General features: G+C 40.0%; 2 protein-coding genes across 3 annotated transcripts in view; both read left to right on the forward strand.

The window, feature by feature from the left end:
• Positions 1 to 280: 280 nt before the first annotated feature.
• On the forward strand, positions 281 to 18670 carry U2AF1 (U2 small nuclear RNA auxiliary factor 1). Its single transcript, XM_082304130.1, is given in 12 exon segments — positions 281 to 367; positions 1249 to 1673; positions 1675 to 1789; positions 2883 to 2970; positions 3180 to 3236; positions 5161 to 5191; positions 5776 to 5842; positions 10053 to 10102; positions 10718 to 10816; positions 12021 to 12154; positions 12498 to 12590; positions 15645 to 18670. Coding segments are annotated over 11 exon segments (1026 nt in total). The 5' UTR covers positions 281 to 367; positions 1249 to 1520; the 3' UTR covers positions 15784 to 18670.
• A 317-nt stretch (positions 18671 to 18987) lies between these two features.
• The window catches only part of LOC309586745 (cystathionine beta-synthase-like), a 33569-nt gene continuing 32666 nt past the window's right edge, over positions 18988 to 19890 (forward strand). For both annotated transcript variants that reach the window (XM_082304127.1, XM_082304129.1), the window contains exon 1: positions 18988 to 19334. The gene's annotated coding sequence lies outside the window, so the exon portion shown is untranslated. The remainder of the gene's footprint in view (positions 19335 to 19890) is intronic.

Consider the following 19890-nt stretch of genomic DNA (forward strand, 5'->3'; position numbering starts at 1 on the left):
GAGGCACGGCTGCAGCCCTGGGGGCCACCGGACACCGGCCCGGGGCGGGGAAAGGGAGGCGGCCGGGTCCCCCCAGCCACAGCGCGGCGGCCCCGCCGCCCCCCCTGCGCATGCGCGGCAACGGCACCGCGTGGCGCGAGCGGGGCCCGCGGCGGTGGAGGAGGGGCGGCCCCCGCCGCTCCCCCAATGAGGGGCGGGCGGCCCGCGCGCATGCGCACAGAGCCCCCCCCGCCCGGCGGCGGGGCCCGGTAGAAGTGTTTCCGGCGCGGCGGCTGTGACGCGCGCGGTCGGCGCCGGGCTGTCCGGCGGGCGGGCGGTGGGAGATGGCGGAGTATCTGGCCTCCATCTTCGGAACAGAGAAGGACAAGTGAGTGGCCCATCCCCCCTCCCCGCGCCGCTCCCCGCCGCTCCGGCGCCCCGGGGGGGAGGTCGAGGGAGGCCGGAGGCCGGTGGCGGGTTCCGCGGGGCGCGGGGACGCGCAGCGTCCGCCTGGGCGGCCTGTACCGGTGGTGGCGGTCAGCCCCCCCCTTCCCTTCCTCCCGCTTTCCCCGCGGCGCGGCCCGGCCCGTTTCTTCCACTCCCGCCTTAGGGGCCTGCGGCGTCCCCGCCACCGGGGGTTCCTCCGCCCCCCCCCCCCCCGCCGCGCGCTGGAATGTGGCGGCGCGCGGCCGCGGAGGGAAGAGGAAGCGAGGCGGGCGCGCGCTCCCTCCCCGTTCCCTCCCCCCTCCGCTGGGGCTCGCGGCGCGGCGGCATTCTTCCCCTCCCCCCCCTCCGCTGGAGCGCGCGTGCGCGCGCGCCGCCAGGGACAGGGCGGGAGGGGGCGCGCGCGCCCCCCCCTTTTTCGCCGCGTGGGGCCTGCGCGTGCCCGCGCCGCGCGCCGCCGGCCCCGCCCATGCGCTTCCCTCTCCCCTCCCGGGCTGGGCTGGGTCTGTTCTCCTCGGGGACTTCCTCCCCCTCCCCCCCCGTCCCTCCCCCCCTCCCGCCGGCCGCCATGCGGGTGTGCCCGCGCCTCGTGGCGCCTTGCCGTCCCCCGCCTCCTCCCCGCCCCCCCCCCCCCCCCCCCGGCGGCTGCGCCTCTCCGGCGGCGGGCGGGAGCGGCCGGGGCCGCTGGGTGCCGGGCTTCCCGCCGCCTCCCGCCAGAAAGGGCCGCCTCTTCCCCTTTTGTTCGTGTGTCTGCGCCTCGCAGCAGCCCGAGAGCTTCCGCTCTGCTGCAAGGACAGCGACTGGTTATTTCTCCCCCCTCCCCAGGGTGCGGAGGATTTCCCCGACTGCTGCATCCTGATCCTCAGGCTTCTGCCTGCAGCCTTCCACGCGTCGGGAGCGCCTCTAGTTTCTCTGGTTGTTGGAAGCATACTTACAAAACCCTCCTAACGAAAATTTGGTCACCGTCGGCCTGACCAAACCAACGTGTTTTTCCACTCGTAAAAATGAAAGGGGGCATCGATGTGCTGCTGGACTAAATTACTCTTGTCAGCCTCTGGCCGCGAGGCTTCTGTTTTCCTTCTGCTCTGTAGTGCTACATGCCAGTTCCAATTCGCTCGTCTGTCAGAAAAGCAGTATCGGCAGCCTCTCTTGAGCTCTGTTACTGCGGCGTCCTTTCTGATGTAATGCATTACAGTGTAACAGTATTAGCATATGCCCGTACAGCAGGCATGAAATTCCTGTACCGGTCTTATTTTCTATGCAAAAAGCAAGCAGAACTCTCCAGAAAGTGTTGAAGTTGAAGGCACTGTTGGAAATTTTATAGTTAGATATCTTTTTTGTTTCAGGATAGAGTTCAGAAAAGACAGTAAGTATATTGTAATGCTAAGTATGTATTGTCAAAAACGTAATGAAGAGTAAGCATGTTGCAATTTTACAGTAGAATGTTTTGCTAGAGATCAGATATGCTTTAGTACTTTAATATTTCTCCCTTCCGTGAGTTGATGTTGCTTACACAGGATTGTGGAAAGAATTGGTGTTAACTGTGAGCACGGGAATAATAATCTTTCTTCCAGGAGAGTTTTTATATTTCACTTACACATATATAGCCTATAATAGTTTTCTTGCCCTTCAGAATTTTGCATTCAGTTTTCCCAGTCAAGGTAACTAAACTCCTTATGGTTTTCTTTCATCATTCCATGTGAATTACACTTATATGTGAGAGTTTTACTGGCATTCCTAAACTAGCGTAGTTTTGAAGGTGTCATTAGCTGACAGTTAATTCAAGAAAAGCTTGTGGTTTAAAAAAAATATAAATAAATGCTTCCTTTTAAAATTATTAACTACATTCATGGAAATGGCTTAATTAAACGAATTTATTTTGCTTATGTGTATTCTCTCTGTAACATGATTTTTCTCTATCTGAATTATTTCAAATACTGTGTTGGCAGCAGTCTGAGTTACTGTCAGAGTATAACTTTAAACAGGTGGTTTATAAAACATTAGGTAGGTGCAACTATATAGGCTTTAAAGCAGATTATATTGCCTAGTCTAGGGGGTTGCATGAACTGAGACACAACCATATAGCTCGTAGTGTAACTTTTCAGACTGTTTTTCACCTTATTTCCCATTACCCAGTGAAACCGATACAAAGACAAGAATGGAGAACCAGAAGGGTAAAACAGTAGTGATCGCTTCTGTCTGTGGTGGTGTCATGAATGCACTTTGGGTTTGAGTAGCAAGGGAAATTGATTAGATGACGTGCTGTAAATTAGGGGTAAAGAGGAATGAATATGAGCAGGTTTGCTGTAATGCTTTCCTATAGCATTTTGATTTTTTTTTTTTTCCTGTGTTACTTCTCCACATGAAGATAAAGGCATTTAGGGCATATGTTCTATAGGAATTGCATATTAATGTCTTTCTATTCCAATATGTAACTACTTTGATTTTTTTACTTGCAGAGTCAACTGTTCATTTTATTTCAAAATCGGAGCTTGTCGTCATGGAGACAGATGTTCTCGGTTGCACAACAAACCAACATTTAGCCAGGTTTGTTTTCCCTTTGTTTTCTTTCTTGTGGAAGTATATTCTTGCTTCTTTAAAACGTAGATTCTCAGATACAAGTGAATAATTCCTGAGCTCCAGATTAACTAGTTCACTTTTGGCCCCAGTTTATATGGGTTTTTGCTTTTTTGGGGGTATTCCATTTACTTCTCCCAGCATTTCTAATTATCTCCTGTCACCCTTAATGGCTGCAGGAAGCGATGCTGTTGTAAGCTTGCCTGTAGTAGAGACCAACCAGTGCTAACTTTCAGGTGAGTGTGCCTTCTCAGTGGTGTTTAGGCACTTAAACCATCCCAGATTTTTTTTTAATCACAAACAATGGCAGCATATTCCACCTATCTCAAAGGTGTGAACTTAAGTCCTTTATGCATATAATCGAATAGAAGAAAACTAATTAATAAGTAAAAGCAACTCTTCTGTCGTTATATTTGCTCTCTGACCCAGGCTCTTAAGTTTCGTGAGTAACTTGCATACTTGCTTTGAATGTGAAAGAGGTGTTTCTTGAAAACAACTTGCCTGGTTGCTGAGGGTGTATACGTCAGTTGACTTGACGGATTATTTAATCTGTGGCTGTGAATATTGTTAGAGACGTGATGTGTGACTGCATGCCTGCCCAAAAAAAAAAAAAAAAGGTGCAGTGGGTGATAGAGTTTTTATTATGTAGTTTTCAGAAGTTACGTTCCTGGAGAACTGTATGCTTTGTCTTTTTCTATCACTGCTGATTGTCAAGGTATACAGGTAAATAGATTTCTTTGGGAGTATCGTATATGATAAGTAGTGCCTATGGAAGTTGTTGCATCATCAGCAGTTTTACCTACAAAGGTAAAGTTTACATAGCAGTGGAGTCCTCTGCAAGTTCATTTTAGCTGACTTGGAGCAGGATTGATCAGAATGGTGGACTGGTGTTGGCTTGGGGAGAATTAGGGAGGCAAGTACTACCCACCTGATGGGAGTTCAGAGGGATGGTGCTCATGAAGTTAGGCTTTGTGAGTGCATGAGTGGGCAGGGTAGCTCTAGGGGGGACTGTCTAGGTTTCTGATCGATAGGGACCGCTGCTGGTACGTCATCTACAGAAACACGTTTCCACTTCTGGGAATTTAATAATTTTTAATGTAAATATTGTATCTCAAAAAGAATATTGTCAATTTTCAAAACTACTCCATGTTGCTGACCTATATGGAGAGCGTGCTGAAATGTGATTGGTTATTCAGAGACCTGAATTTAGGTCATTGGCTACTAGAAAATATTTCTAAATTAAACAACTTTCACAGTAGCTGTCTTTAAGTTAAAAACAAAACAAAACAAAAAACACCAAAACCAAAAAACCCAAACTACTTCCCCCCCCCCCCCCCCCCCCCCCGAAAAACTGTGTGTGCAACAGTGGTTTCCTCTGTCAGTGCAGTCTTTAGCTTTGCTTTAGAAACTGCCATTAGCAATGCCAGCTGAGGTGGGTCAGCAGGGCATGTCAGATTCATCCAGTGGTGTCTGGGAGTGCTACAGCATCGCACCTGGTGGACATGCTGTGTTGTAACATCCCAAATGTACCTGGCAGATGTGTAGGCTTCACTACAGAAATCTTTATTTGTATGCGGATTGATAATCAGCTGTGATAGAAAATAGAAGAACAGATATCTTACTAATGGGAAGTTACTGGCACAATATTTTTATCTTGCGTTGCTATTGCTGGTGCAGCTACTTTATAGAAGAGCTGTGTTAGGAAAGGTCGTGCAATCCAGGGTGATCAAATTACCGCCAATCAGCAGAAACACTGTAACTATATGCATGTTTCTGGCTCTCTCCAATTGTAGGCTAAAACATAGTTATTTTAAACCTGGGCCATGGAATCACAAAGCTTTGGTTGGTATGACCATATCTGTTATAAAACAAGTGTGTGATTTTAAATGTGATGTTACAGATTTTTTTACGTGTTAAGTGGGCAGCATATGTAGGTATGACATTGCTGGTCCTGTGACTTCTTTAAGCTCTGAATTCCTACTGTGACTAATAATAATGTGTAAGCTAAAATTATTTGGGGATTGCAATTCATACTAACTAACATTGAGCTTGTATTTTAAGTAATCAAATCTCAATTTTTGAGCTGCTTACAGTGATATGGACGTTTGGAATTTTTTTGTAATATTAGTTTACTAACTTAAACATGGTTTGTTTTTTCAGACAACTTGATTTTAAGAAGAACGGTACAAATGTAAGGTTTCAAGTCTGCCTGGGCTAATTCTTCAAGTAAAAAGCAGAAGGGCTAAAAGGATATTGTCCTTATTTGAAGGATCGGAAACATGTGAACCTATGATGCTATTATATTATTTAAACAGAAATTCCACCAAGAAATTCCTGATGCACAAAATGAGATGTAGCTCTTGCCTAAAAACCGTACTGTCTGGTGTAACATTTTAGACTCTGTGGCATTATGTATTATATGCTGTGCACATAACACTACTTTTTCCCCTACACTTACAATAATGAATCTGGTCTCTAAAGCTAGGCATCTCCATAATATCATGTAGTTCGACGTTTTAGGTTACTGTGCCTCACAACTCCCATATTGAGGATAGCTGTTGAGACAAATGCAGCTCTTTCTTGGTGGTTAATTAAAACTGTTTTCATAATATGATGGTCTGGATGCAATTTTGGAAGATATTCTGCAAATACAAAAGGAAGTCTTAAGAATAAAATATTACTTTTAGCTGTTTGCAAACAAGTTGTCTCTTTGCAATTGTCTATTATATGCACAGCAGCCAGTAGAATTCCCCTTTTTATTTTTTTTCCCCGCAGACCATCTTGATTCAAAACATCTATCGTAACCCCCAAAACAGTGCACAGACGGCTGACGGCTCACACTGTAAGTCCCACAGTTGGAGAAATTTTTTTAAAGAATGGTGTTAAAGAGCCCACTCCTAATTATGAGAAAATAATGTTGGCTTCTGAGCTGCTGACATAAAGCTGTTGCAAACAGGACAAGTGACGGAACTCTTCTTGCGCATAGATCAAGAACTTGTCAAATGTGTGCAATTCAGAATGCAGAATTGACTGCATAAATTGGACTTGATGCAGATCCTTGTTTGCACTGCAAAGTGAAACTTGATTGCTTAGTAACACTGCATTCTTTTTAAAGGGTTAAACTGCAGACATTTCTCAAATTCTTGATTTAACAAAAAAAAAAAAAATAGGTATATATGTGATGTACGGTAAGTGTCCCAAAACTGTGGGTTTTCTTTCATCTTAACTTTTTTAGGAAAATGGAGATTTCATGTTATGCTGTAATTATTGTATTACTTCCTCGAATGGGGTTTTGCTACTAAGAAACCATTCAGTAAAACCAAATTCAAACAAATTATTATGCTTGTAATTTGAATACCATGTTTGGATGCCATCTATTACATATCTGCCTGAAATCATGCAAAACCCCTCTATGGTAATATTGGTGAATAAAACTTTAAAAAATACAATAATGGAGTATCATGAGATCTCTATTACTTTACAGTGTTAGGTTGGTTCAGAAAGGTCACCAGATAAGTGAAAGTTCTCCTTCTTGGGAGAGAATAACCACCTCTCTTTCAGCACAGACTCGGCTAAAGCGACCCTAAAGGAAACCGGTTTCTTGTTAAAATTATTTTCCATAATATAAAGTTGTTGCGTTTTGTATTTCAGACCATTGCCCTCTTGAACATTTACCGTAACCCTCAAAACTCTTCCCAGTCTGCTGACGGTTTGCGCTGTAAGTTCATACAAGTTCCTTCACTGGTTCCCTGGGCTTGATTGTCAGAGCTCAGTGTCGACTTAAGCTGGTCTGCCATTTTAGTTTAACAGATCAAACTGACCACATTTCATTAAATGTGTCCAAAACAAACACACACAAAAAAACCCAAAACCTTTTTTGTCCCACTCACCTTCCTCCCTGCTCCCAAAACCATGAGGGGAATCTGAATACCATCTGTTAAATCAAAAAGGGTTGAAATTGTACTTCCCCTGTAAAGCAGTCTTGGTTGCACTGCTTTCTTCCCTCCGCCTTTTTCCCTGCTAGTTGCCTGCATCCTAGGAATGCTTTTCTGTGTGTTTTATGCTATCCATTAGGTTCCACTGTCTAAAAGAGCAGGGCAATGACACGTTGACTTCATCCCGAACAAATTTCCTGCTCTGTAAATGTTAAGAGAACTTGAATTTGGAACTTTTCAGACTCCATGCAGAAATCTGTCCTAGGTTTAATGCAGCTTCCATGTAGAGTCTACTTTGGAAGAACAGACTTTGACTGACAAACGCTTCCCTTCTGGCAGCTGTCCTTTTTGGATAGGTGCATGCCTAAAATTCCTTCCATGCTTTGAAAATTCAAATTACAAAACCAAGTTGCATATTTGCTTAGGAAAATATATCTTTAAAAGTACTTTTGAGGAGGGGAAGGCATTTGGGTATGGTCATGAACTAATTTAATGACTCCTCATGAGGTAGGAATGGGCATAAGTAAGCATACCTACTGTGAGACTGGCAGAGGTTAATGACCAGGATTGTTGATCTGCGATTACTGATTGAATCATCAATATTAGAATAAGATTTAAAAAAAAAAAAAAAAAAAAAAGTTTTAGGACCAAAAAGGATCGGTGTTATTTTCTAACTAATATTTCTTGTTGAAGTGAATATTGACTGTGTGGTAATAAAGCTTTGTTTGGCTATTCCTTTTTTTTGACTGTTGGATTATAGACTAGTTCAGATTAGTTACCAGCATTTGATTAGACATGCTTTGTGAAATCAGCCACTAACTTAAAAGTCAACACCGTCTCTTCTGCTTCTAAAAGTAATAATGATCCAATTAAGTAATTTGAGTTTTTTGTCACACAATCAAGCTAGATACATAACAAGCTATGTAAGTTTGTGTAGATGCTTAAAGAGTTCTATTGGTTTGTAGGCTTTCTTATTGCAGATGCTTAGTAGTTAATGCTGTTTCAGTAAACCAAAAAATGTACAGTTGGGTATTTCCACTCTGTCCCTAAATTCTCAATGCGCTGGTAACTAATTTGCACAGAGCTACAGCAGTGTGGTCTGTGGAGCTGTTTAGCTTTTACAGCTGCAAGAGTCTCGAACAGATTCTCTAGTGTTCTAAATGCTGGTATCCAACTCTAGTTTGTCGTGGCAAGCGGGTAGCTATTTAACAGAGCCTCACTGTACCTTCTCTGGTAGAGCTGGAGCTCTGTTATCAGTAGGTTTGCTGAAACTCCTGGCTCCCTGTTTTTTCGATATTTGTCCCGACTTAAGTACTGCATGTATTTTAAAATGGATAACTTGGGTAGCTATTTAATGCTTTTGTTGTTGTTGCTTAACTGTCTTCCTTTCTATTGCCGTCGTAGAGGATTAACCTTAGTTTTGAACAGTAGTAGTTTTCCTGAGTATTTTAATTAGTGATTGGGCTTCTCAAGGTTCAGATACCGGTAGCCCTGGAATATGAATGTTTGCAAAGCCTGTGCATATGTATGCTTCCCACTTTAGAAGGACATTCAAGTAGTCATTAACTAACTGTTGCTTATGATCTCCTAATTTGACAATGGAATCTCCTTATAAGTTTTTAGCACTTGTCCATCTGGTAAAAAGTAGTTATTCCCAGTGTGGCTCACAGAGCCCCTGTCTGATATCTTTTAAAAAAAAAAAAAAATCCTTAGGTATTAGTAAGCTGTTATCAGTGGTGTTGGCAGAACCTTGGGAATATAGTTAAGTATTAAACTGTCTAGAAATACTGGTTTAATGTTTGATATTCCTTAATTTGCTATATAACCGTGGGGAAGAAGAAAGTTCTTAAAAGCAAACGTGTTTCAAATGCAGAAACATTGTTAGCCTAAACTATATAAGAGATGCCCCTTAGCCTTCTTCAGGAGGTGAGCTGGGTGAAAGAAAAGTGATTACAGTTCCAGAGAGTGTGGCTGGTTAATATTAGAGCCTTTGAAGAAAAACGTAAAGTTTGTCCAAATGGTAATATTAGCCAAAAAATGGCTGAGCCCAAAGCATCTCTGTTTTTCATAGCAGCTTGAAGTGAATAAACTCAGCTTTGTTGGCTCAGCTTCTCGTCTTTCACGTTCTGTGAACTAAAACAGTAGTGTTTGTAATTTAAAGGCTAGAATATTTTTCTAGCATAAAATGCAGGGTTCATTTTAAAACTGCTCCGCTTGATCTTAATAAACCACTTAACTGCTGAAGAGCTAATACATTAGGCTTTAATGTATACAGCTTAATGTAGTTTAAAATGCTGTAGACTGAATAAATAAATGAAATACATTTTTATATTCTTAATGCTTTGAAAAATCAGCCAAACTTATGTTGTTTTTTATAGCAGCAGGCAAGCAGCGCTCATTTGTAAAGTCCAGCTTGGAGCATGAAAATAATCTAACCTGAATATATGGCTGGCTTGTCTTGCACTAAAGGGTGTTCTGCAGGACTACAAAAAAATTAAGCGATATTCAAAATTAAACTAGAAAATTGCTCCCTGTTGCAAAGCATTATGGTACCCTTCTTTGAGGGCACTGAGAAAAGCATGTCATTTTGATAACTATTTTAAGCAAATTTTAAAAAAAAAAATCTGGGCTATGTTACATTGTGAACTTTCAAATTCTAGTGTATATGCTGAAGAGGTGGACATGTTAAAATGAAATTCTGCCTTTAGGAAGAGGAATGCTACATTGTAATCATGCTTGAAAATATGCAAATGTAACAAAGCACTTGCCTTCTGTTTAGGTAAAATTGTTGGTAGGTAGAGGGTGGGACTGTACATTAAATTTAAGTAATATTTCAAAGTAATTCCTTTCCCCTTCCTTTAAACTTGTGGCATACAAGTTTGGCTCTGATTAAAACCGGTTTTGATTTGATCATGTCAATGTAATGTTTTGACATATACTTTGGGGACTCAAAGCTCTTCACACACATACTTATTTTTAATATTCCTATTAGTTAGCTCCATGCTATATGGTGTCTCTTATGCTCCAGACGGCCTCTCTAGATTGTTTTGTAGTATGATCAAAATCTCTTCTTCCTTATTTATAGGCTCTAATCGATATGACTCTTGATTTTTACAGGTGCTGTGAGCGATGTTGAGATGCAGGAACATTATGATGAATTCTTTGAGGTATGTAAAAGATGTAAAAATGCATTAAAGTGTTCGTGGATTTGTTGACACAAATGAGTTAGATGGATTCATTGTATAGCACAATTAGATGGATTCAGAGAAAAGCGCTCATTTCCTCAGGTGTTTGTATACAACTTAGAACTTTCAGGGCTAAATATTTCCTGTTATAACCTTTGGTTAGTTTGGCTTTAACTTTACTGTTTATAATAGACTTTGTTTAAAAATCAGCAACTGTAGCATTTTGATTCCATAATCCCCTTCTTTCCTGTAAATTTAAAACATACTGAATTATTTGTATAGAAGCAAGTTAAGTAAAAATATAGCATCAAGGCTTATATGTAGTGTTTTCAGTGCATTGTGTGTATTCTGTAAATACTGTCTGCGTAATGTCTTCCATAGCTTTTTATTGTATCCTGTTAGTGCTGTACTTACAGATGGACACAGTACAGGCAAGCAAGTACGAATTTTAAAATCAGAAATGTAAAAAAAAGGTTTTCTTGTTTTGCCTTTTTTTTTTTTAAGGAAGGCCTTTTGTACTTACGAACAGCTAAATGCAGTACTTCTGTACTTATGACAAATGTGCTGCAAACTTTTAATTGGTTGCTTTGTGCTTAGGAGGTCTTCACAGAAATGGAAGAAAAATATGGTGAAGTTGAGGAGATGAACGTTTGTGATAACCTTGGAGATCATCTAGTTGGAAATGTATACGTAAAGGTAGGATAAAGAGAGACACATTTATATAATCAATAGGGGTGGTATTTATTGATTTATAATTTTAAAAGCTACTGTATGCTTGTAGTTTTTGCAAGAGTAGCTCTTCAGGATATAAGCTCCTCTCCAGCCTCACAGTATAAAGTAGAAAGAGTGAAAATGTGAATGAAATCTGAAAGAAATTTTAAGAGATTATGAGAAACTTTCTTGATGGTGAAAATCCGTGTCATTTTCATAAAGATTAAGTTTGGTTGGTTTTTTTTGTTTTGTTTTGTTTTTTACATTGTTATAAACACTGTCACCACTGCTGGACTGTTTAGTTTGCCAGGATTAGTCTGGGGTCTGTCTTCACATCACACTGCCTTTTAAGCACTTAATTTATGAGCAGAGGTTTATTTGCAACAGGTGTGTTTATTTTCTGACTTCCCAGTTAAACAAAATGTCTTGTAACCAAGTTATATTTGGCAGTAGCTGGGTGGTTTAAGGTGTGAACTGGAGCACTTAGGTTTAGCTCTTAAAAGCCATTGGTATCTCTTGAACACGGAGTACAGAGTTGTCACCTGCAGAAATTTTATGGTGTGTATACAGTGTCGAGGATGTGTGAGAGAGTTTGAATATTACTGTACTTTCCCTTAACTGGAAAGTATTTTCATGCCTAAAATTCTCAGCTGTGTAGGTCATAATCAGAAATAAAAGTTGTTTTTAAACTTTGCAAGTGCTTAGCTGTGAGAAGGAATTTCAAATTTAAGCTTTACATGCCTTGTAAAACAGGATCAGATTTTTGTAAATTCTAATTTAAATGAACGAGAGCTTCAGCTCATGCAGATTTCTCTTAAATGTAATGGATTTTTTTCAAACATTTGGAGCGTTAGTGTTCCAGAAAGTACTCTTAAGCATTCTTTTTGTTTACACTTGTATTAAGAAAACACTATCTTCTATCATATCGTTTAATACAAGCCACAAAACTTGAAAGGCCAAATAGAACATAATTAAGAGAAAATAATAATGTCTTTAGCTCTGAGTCCTGATTAATGAAAAGCTAGCATCTTTACCCTTGATTTGACGGACCGTCCCAAGAACTCTGAAGTAGCTTCTAGTTTGATTACTAGTCTTAAGCCTTGGATATCGCACAACTGATTTGATAGGAATCTTCGATCTACTCCTGTTACTTCTCTATAACATGAGAAAATGTTAATTTTGCTTTTAGTTTCGGCGTGAAGAAGATGCGGAAAAGGCTGTGATTGACCTGAACAATCGCTGGTTTAATGGACAGCCCATTCATGCTGAGCTTTCACCTGTGACTGACTTCAGAGAGGCCTGTTGCCGTCAATATGAAATGGGGTAAAAAGTGACTTGCTGTTTGCCTATGACAGTATCTGTGAAATTCTTGCACAAACAGGGTGGTTGCTTGGGTGTGGCTTTTACGTGTAACTTGAGTGTAGGAAGAAAGCCACTTCAGGGAATGTTAATATGGAGGACCTACAGTCAACCTCTTGACTTTTGCCATCTTTTTTTAGGATTTTGATCTAGGAGTGGGTCAATGTCAGTAAATGATGCTTGCAATTTACTGGTCTTAATGTTAGAGGTGATTAACTTCTGGATGGCTAGAGGTCCATTAGGGCTTAGGGCAAACAGATACAGTGTAGAGCTGGGAGTTTCAACTGTGTCTTGAATTCTGTTTCAGAGAGTGTACACGAGGAGGTTTCTGCAACTTTATGCATTTGAAGCCTATTTCTCGAGAGTTAAGACGCGAGTTGTATGGGCGTCGTCGTAAAAAGTAAGTTTGCTTTTAAACGTGATTAAAACAGGTAAATTAAGGATCAGTTGCTGAAAATTCTGAAGGCAAACCTTTAAGCTTGTCCTTTTTTCTTTTTTTCCTCCTAATGCAGTTCTGACACATACTAATGAAAGGGCATCAAGTAAAGCTAGCAAGGGGCCAGTTTAGAACAAAGGAATAGCTCTTTCTTTAAAAAAAAAAAGTTAGGCTGCTTCTGGCTCTGTGGTGCTGTGGATGCTGAAGGTTGATGTGGCTTTAAGAGAAGGCAGGGTTCAAGGAGAAGAATATTCACTGAGTTACTAAGTACATAGGACCTACCTGTGGTTCAAATCTCCAAACTGCGAACTGTTACAGGCAGACGTTATTTGGGAGAAGTATTGCTTTATGCCTCTTCTCTATTTTATTGTCTTCTACGTGTATTTGCTCGTGGCCTTTGTTAGAAGCAGGCTACTTGGCTATTGGGCATTTTGGCAGGATCAGATTGGCCACTTCCAGCATTATGCACAATCAAGCATATCTACAGATTATATTCAATACCCAACCTTACTTGTTTTTAACAGTTAATGGTGAACTTTCCTAGCTCGTATTTGTTCCTTAGTGTTAGTAACAGATGATCACTCTGTTGAGCTCACTTTTTATTAACGCTGGTCTCACAATGTGGCCTTTCTTGGTAAGAATTCTCAGTAGGGCAAAGGAATAGTAATTTTGCTTAATGGCAAAAAAAAGATTGTGATAAATACATTTTATTATTTATTTATTTATTTATTTATTAAGGTACCTTGTAGAAAGGCTTATACTACTGCTGTTACTATGATACCTGTCTTGTGGATTGTTCACTTTGAGCTGGATTCAATCTGCTTGCTTTTAGGACCTTGCTATTTAGGATAGGCATATAAAATTGTTGAGCTTCCTTTTATATAGAGCACAACTTTGTAGGTTTCTTTCAATCACAGAAGGAGCCTGGGATTGTGAACATGTTTTTTCCTATAAATGTCTCTAATTGGCAGTGTCCTAGAATTTGAGGATGAATTTAACTTTGGCAAATGTAGATTGTGTTGCTTGGGCACACGTATTTGTGCCTAAGTACTTTCCTAAAATATCCCAATTAATATTAATTTAAACTTAAATGTAAGCTTTTAAGATGTTTGATTTATGAAAAAGACAAAATATGCACTTGTCTTAGCCTTTTGGTCAGTTTCATGAATCTGAATCTGGATCTCTTGGTGTCGTGGTTTAACCCCAGCGAGCAACTAAGCACCACGCAGCCGCTTGCTCTCTCCTCCCACAGTGAGATGGGGGAGAGAATTGGAAGAGTAAAAGTGAGAAAACTTGTCTGTTGAGATAAAGACAGTTTAATAGGCAAAGCAAAACAAGGAATTCATTCACTACTTCCCATCGGCAGGCAGGTGTTCAGCCATCTCCAGGAAAGCAGGGCTCCATCATGTGTAACGGTTCCTTGGGAAGACAAACGCCATCACTCTGAATGTGTGTGTCCCTTCTTCTCCCCCCAGCTTTATACGCTGAGCATGACGTCATATGGTGTGGAATATCCCTTTGGTCAGCTGTCCCAGCTGTGTCCCCTCCCTATTTCTTGTGCACCCCCAGCCTACTTGCTGGTGGGGTGGTGTGAGAAGCAGACTCTGTGTAAGCGCTGCGCAGCAATAACGAAAACATCCCTGTATTATCAACACTGTTTTCAGCACAGATCCAAAACATAGCCCCGTACTAGCTGCTGTGAGGAAAACTAACTCTACTCCAGCCAAAACCAGCACACTCGGACTTAGTAAGGCTAATTAAAAGGTATCGCCTTTTATTGCAAGAAGGATCAGACTTGTCTGTTTGGCTTTGGAATATGATTGTTTTACCCATAGCCAAATTTCAGTTTGTGATAAAACAAAATAGCTGAATCCTCCATCCAATTTTGTCCTTATTGGACCTGTTTAAATTCTTTGTGCAGCTAAAGCTGTCATAGGGTAGCAGTAAGGCTTGATATAAAAAAAGTCAGTTCTTGTGTCAGTGGGGTTTCACGGGTAGGTTGTATAAACTAGACTGACCTGAAAGTAGTTCTACACAGAATGAAATACATCAAAGTTTTTTCGAGTACAAAAAAAGGAGGGTAAATCAGAACTTTTGAATAATAGGTTAATTTAGTAATTCTGGACAGCTCAGTGGATTGCAACAGTTATGTATGTGTTTCTGTCATACTAAAATTTGTCACCACACACTCTCCCACCCCAAAACATCTCGCCATGGAACAATATTCTGCAAACTTAAGACTTGTAGCATTCCTTTCTGTGAGCTTTTTAGTTCTGCTGTAATTTCTACACCTATTTAAAACTGTACTGTTTATGTGTTTTATAAAACTGACTTCTCTAAAATGCTTAAAAACATTCATACCACTCTTTTTCCTTGACAAGTGCCATATAAGTTATAAATCCATAGTAGCTGTGTTAGGAGTACATTCTGGGGTGTTCTAGCTTTCTTCCTTAATTTGAGTCAACCTCAGAGGCAGGGAAGATTATTTGCAAATGCTGATAGCTTAAGGGAGGGATGGTGGGGAGAGAAGGAAAAAAACAAAAACAAACAAACAAAAAAACAACAAAAAAGATAACTTAGTTGTAATTGCTAATTAATGCAGTTGCTTTAGTAGGAGTGGGCTTACGAACAGCTGTAGGCTTTTATTGTGTGTTGTTAAGAGCTATTCATAACTGCAAAAGCAGGCGTCCCCTTCTCTTGCTGCTTTAATTAACAGCTGTGTAACAGCGCATTCGGTTCCTCTACATGCCTTTCCTTAAGTTTTGCGCACCATTATAATGGATGACTGGCAGCGAACAGTTGAGTCTTCTAACAGTATGTGGTGACTCCTTGGTATTAAGTTTGTTCAGTTTGTAAATGCATGGTTTCACAGCCCGAGTGCCAATTTACTAACCCTTCTAATGCCACATTGTCTTTCTTCTCCCTTGTTACTGACATCCTTAAGTGTTCTACTGTGTGGTACTGCAAGTAAATTGCTGAATGCGATGAAACAATAAAATGTTCAAACTTTCTTTGAAGGCATAGATCCAGGTCGAGGTCCCGTGAACGTCGGTCTAGATCCAGAGATCGTGGTCGTGGAGGTGGTGGTGGTGGAGGAGGAGGACGTGAACGTGATAGGAGGCGGTCAAGAGATCGTGAAAGATCTGGTCGATTCTGAGCCATGCCATTTTTACTGTATGTCTGCTAGAAAGTGTTGTAGTTTGACCAAACAAGTTCATAATGAGATTTTTTTTAAAGATGGGCTTCTGAATAAAAACTTTGTAGTGATACAGTATTCTTTGTGTAACTTGTTTCTTGTGGGGGGAGTCTTTTTAACTGTCATTCCTCTATCTTGACAAATACCTGGATTAACTATGCCTGAGGGAAAGGTGGTAAATGTATTGGAGGAGCGCCAGTTTTGGTTTTGGTTTTTTTTTTTTATTCGGGTATAATTTGAACTGTTGATGAAAATGTGTGTGTATATAATATAAAATATTATATACATAGTAAAAATAATATACTGCTTAAGAAACAGTTACTCACATAAGTTTCCCTTTTCTGCTATGCTGTCTGCTTATTTAGGTTAGTTTAGGTACATTTAAAAGGAAGGCTGTGCAAAATGCATTTATTTACCAAGTAGAAACGCTTAGTTACAAAAATGTATGTTTGTTTGTTACCAGAAGTCTGTGCTCTGTCTATCAATGTGACTGTGGCATTTACAATAAATCCAATTTCTTGGTGTAAAATCTAAAGCCTATTTTCTAAGCACTCTGGAGTAGTTGAGTTGCTACTCCTGGCTGTGCCAGAGTTCATAGTTCAATTTGTTTTATGATTCTTGACTAAATTCCTTGTCTTTGGCTGGAAAGAAAGTTGCCTAGTACAGTGTGGAAAAAAAAGTAATATTTTTATTTCAATGATTCATAATAGGCAGGCAAGGTTTTTTAAAAAAAAAAAAACTCATGCTCCATGATACATAGGATCTACTGAAGGAAATGCAAGGTCCTAAATACAAGGACCAACTTAAGATTGATTTTTTTTTTTCACTCTATGTTCTCTTAGCTGTCATTTAATGAAAAGCATTTCATTAGTGTTCAAGGTCATAGGAAACTAATTGGATGCTAGTGGAAAATAATTTTTTTCCACCTTTACTCGCTTTCTGATAGTCTGAAGTGCGATAAAAGCTAATGGACAGATGGCAGTTTCTTCACAAACAAGGCATCTTTTTCTGTCTGAGTTTGAATTGCGCAATAGCCATATATCATAGGTTGTGTATCTCTTAAGGAGTTAAAGCTCTAATTGAAATGTTGCTGGAACATCTTGAGAGACAATTTGTACAATGGCTGATTTGCAGTTTAACTTCATGTCTGCTTTTATTCAACATGTAACATAGTAAGAAATTTTGGTCAGTGGTCATATTTCTGCAAGATACAACTTTATGTACATTTAGCTACGTAATACAATATAGCTTTCCAATGGGGAGAGAATTTACTAGTGCTTTTTTAGTTCTGAGTCAGATAACTTGCTAAATGATAAATCTGCTCCTTGATTATTATTAAAAAATAAATGAATAGAAAGGATATGGAAGCATTACATAGCCAGATTAACAAACCAGCTTCTCTCTGCCTCCAAAATAAGTATAAAACCATTTTGATCACTGGAACTTGGAGCTGGCAAACAAAATAATATTGAAAAATGAGCTTTTCGAAATGAATCTGCTTTGCCTCTTACAACTAAATTCTTGCAGCAATTCAGTTTGAATTTATTTTATTTGCACTGGATGGTTTGGCCAACCAGATTGTGGAACTTATTTTGCCAGTAGGGTTTTTAAAGAAATGTATCTCTCTATGTGAAGATGGCTTCACTGCTTATGTTTTGTTGCAAGTACCTAAATCAAATTATGCTTTCTTTTCACTGGAAGAAATTGAGCAGTGCCTGGCAATAAATGGCTGAACTGAAACCTGTGGTATTTCTGCTAGGCATTAGGAATTTAACATTGATAATTTAGTTCTTGCAGTTTACAGGATATTAATCTAGTTCCATCTCCTCTTCAGTGAAATTTAAGATTATTAGTGAGCTAATTTAAATCTCAAACTCAAAAAGGTGAAGATAGTCTTTCTGGTTTTTAAAACATACCTAGTATAATGTGGATAGTATTTAAAAAGGTTTAAGATCTTTTTTATACAGATTAATGACACAAGCTGATTTCCTCTATAAACAAGTTAATTTTAAACCAGTATAAATGCGTCCCTATAATAGCTTTCATCTGTTTATCTAAACCCTGTTAAACTGCAGGTATATTTTTGTGTGAACAGATAGCAGAAGATTGATTTCGCCCTCTCCCCCCAGTACAATTTTTCTTAAGAAAGCATTCTTGAATTCCACCAAATGCATGATTTTATGGTCTGATTGCACAGCTACCCAAAAATTAACTGGAATATGTCATAACGGGCACTGAAAGCAATGGATTTTACTAGATACTCGACGGAAAAAGCTTGTGCATTGATCACTACCTGACTCTCTAACGATTACCTAGTGCCAGCATTCAGCATATAAACTAAGCTCATGACATACCTTCAGTTAGGTTCACCTGTTAAGACTGTACTACCAGTAAAATTCACCAAACTTGGAATTTAAACTGAACAAATTTGATTCAACACTTAAACGTGGTGGTCCAAACTGCATTGGTTTACCAATACAAACGAAGTGGAAATCCTACCTCCCCCTTCTATTGTTGCTCACAATGTCCTAGAGTAATTTCGCCCCCACCCCCCACCCCGTCCTTCCCAAAGGTACCTGCTTCTCACAAATATGTCATTGTTGACTCTTCTGTTGAACAGTGGATCTTAATTTATGGAATTCCTTTACCTCAAATAAGTGACAGCATACAGTATTTTCTGAAGTCTGAGTCAATTAGGTTGAAACTGTTAATCCCAAGTGGCTTCCTCTTCTTTGTATTTGGCTCTTATTCTGTGAAAATGCTGCTTGTCCATGAATATGATGTATGTTGAGACTGTAAAACCAAATGGAGAAAACTTGTTCAAAATAAAGCCTTTTTTTTATAAGAATCTGACAAAAATTATCCCTTTCCTTTAGATGGGATGCTGCTCTTTAAATGACTAATGAGGACATAGACTGCAAGTTTCAAATTCTTGGTTCTTGTCTTGAGCTATTTTTTGAGTGATTCTTTGCCTTCTGTTTTTTCGAGCTGGTGGAGCATGACTTCAACTGAAAAAGAAAAACCAAAAAAACCCCACCTCTCCATATTTACTTGATGAAGTATCGAAAGAGTGCAACTGGGGTTTGGGAGTTGGTTTTATTTTCATTTTAAGTTGAAAATGGTTTTGGTTGAGAGATCCTACAAGTTTCTGTTGCGGTGGTCTGTACATAATAAGAAGGCTCATTTTTGATAGAAGGAGCGTGTTTGACTCAAGAAAGGAGTAACTGAGAGGGGTCATGGCTTTTTAAAGATGATTCTTCCTAGTGTTGCATCGCTCCAGCTGCAAAACTTCGGGTGTCAACAACCATGTCCGTCGCCACTGTCTTACTGTCTTTAATATATTGGAAATGAAGCCGTTTTCATAGCGGTTGAGGGGGGGATGTTAATCACGCTGTTCTCCAAACGCTTGTAACTGCCGATGCTGCTGCACCGACTGCCCCAAAACCCAGTCCTGTTCAGGAAAAGTCAGAGCTAAAACATGGAACCGAGTTGGTGTGTGCTCACTGCAGCTGGTAAGGAAGTCATGCCTAATAGGTAAGGCTGTCGTAGAAGAGAATATTTGTAGCTGTATTTGCCATTTATTGCACGGATGAAGCTGAGCTATACTACCGTAGCGCACAATTTTACCTTGGAGTGCATGAATTTCAATTTTGAAAAAATCAAAATTACAGCCAAATGTCTGTAGAATAAATCAATATAGCTTCATGTTGAATTGATACATGATGCATTCTAAAACTATGCACAAGTAGTTCTGGATTCATCCAATTAACCAATGTTACTTTTTTACAAATGTCTCCACTTTATTTTTCTTTTTTCAATATTCATTTTGTTAAATCCACACGTATGGAAAAATGGAGCGTGTCTCCTGAACGATGTGGACGATCCTTCCTTGTCAGCAATGTGCTCATCAGTCATAAACATCTAATCCCTTGTTAATGCATGTCATGTTTTATTTCTTATAAAATCGTAACCTTCAGCAAGAAGAACCACTAGTGAAAGGACAGGACACTGCTATCCTGTACCACGGTACTTCAGCGGCAGAACCACTTCAGAAGGTCCCCGTTTTCC

The sequence above is a fragment of the Platalea leucorodia genome (genome assembly GCF_965183815.1).
Source record: "Platalea leucorodia genome assembly, chromosome: 2".
Lineage (NCBI taxonomy): Eukaryota > Metazoa > Chordata > Aves > Pelecaniformes > Threskiornithidae > Platalea > Platalea leucorodia.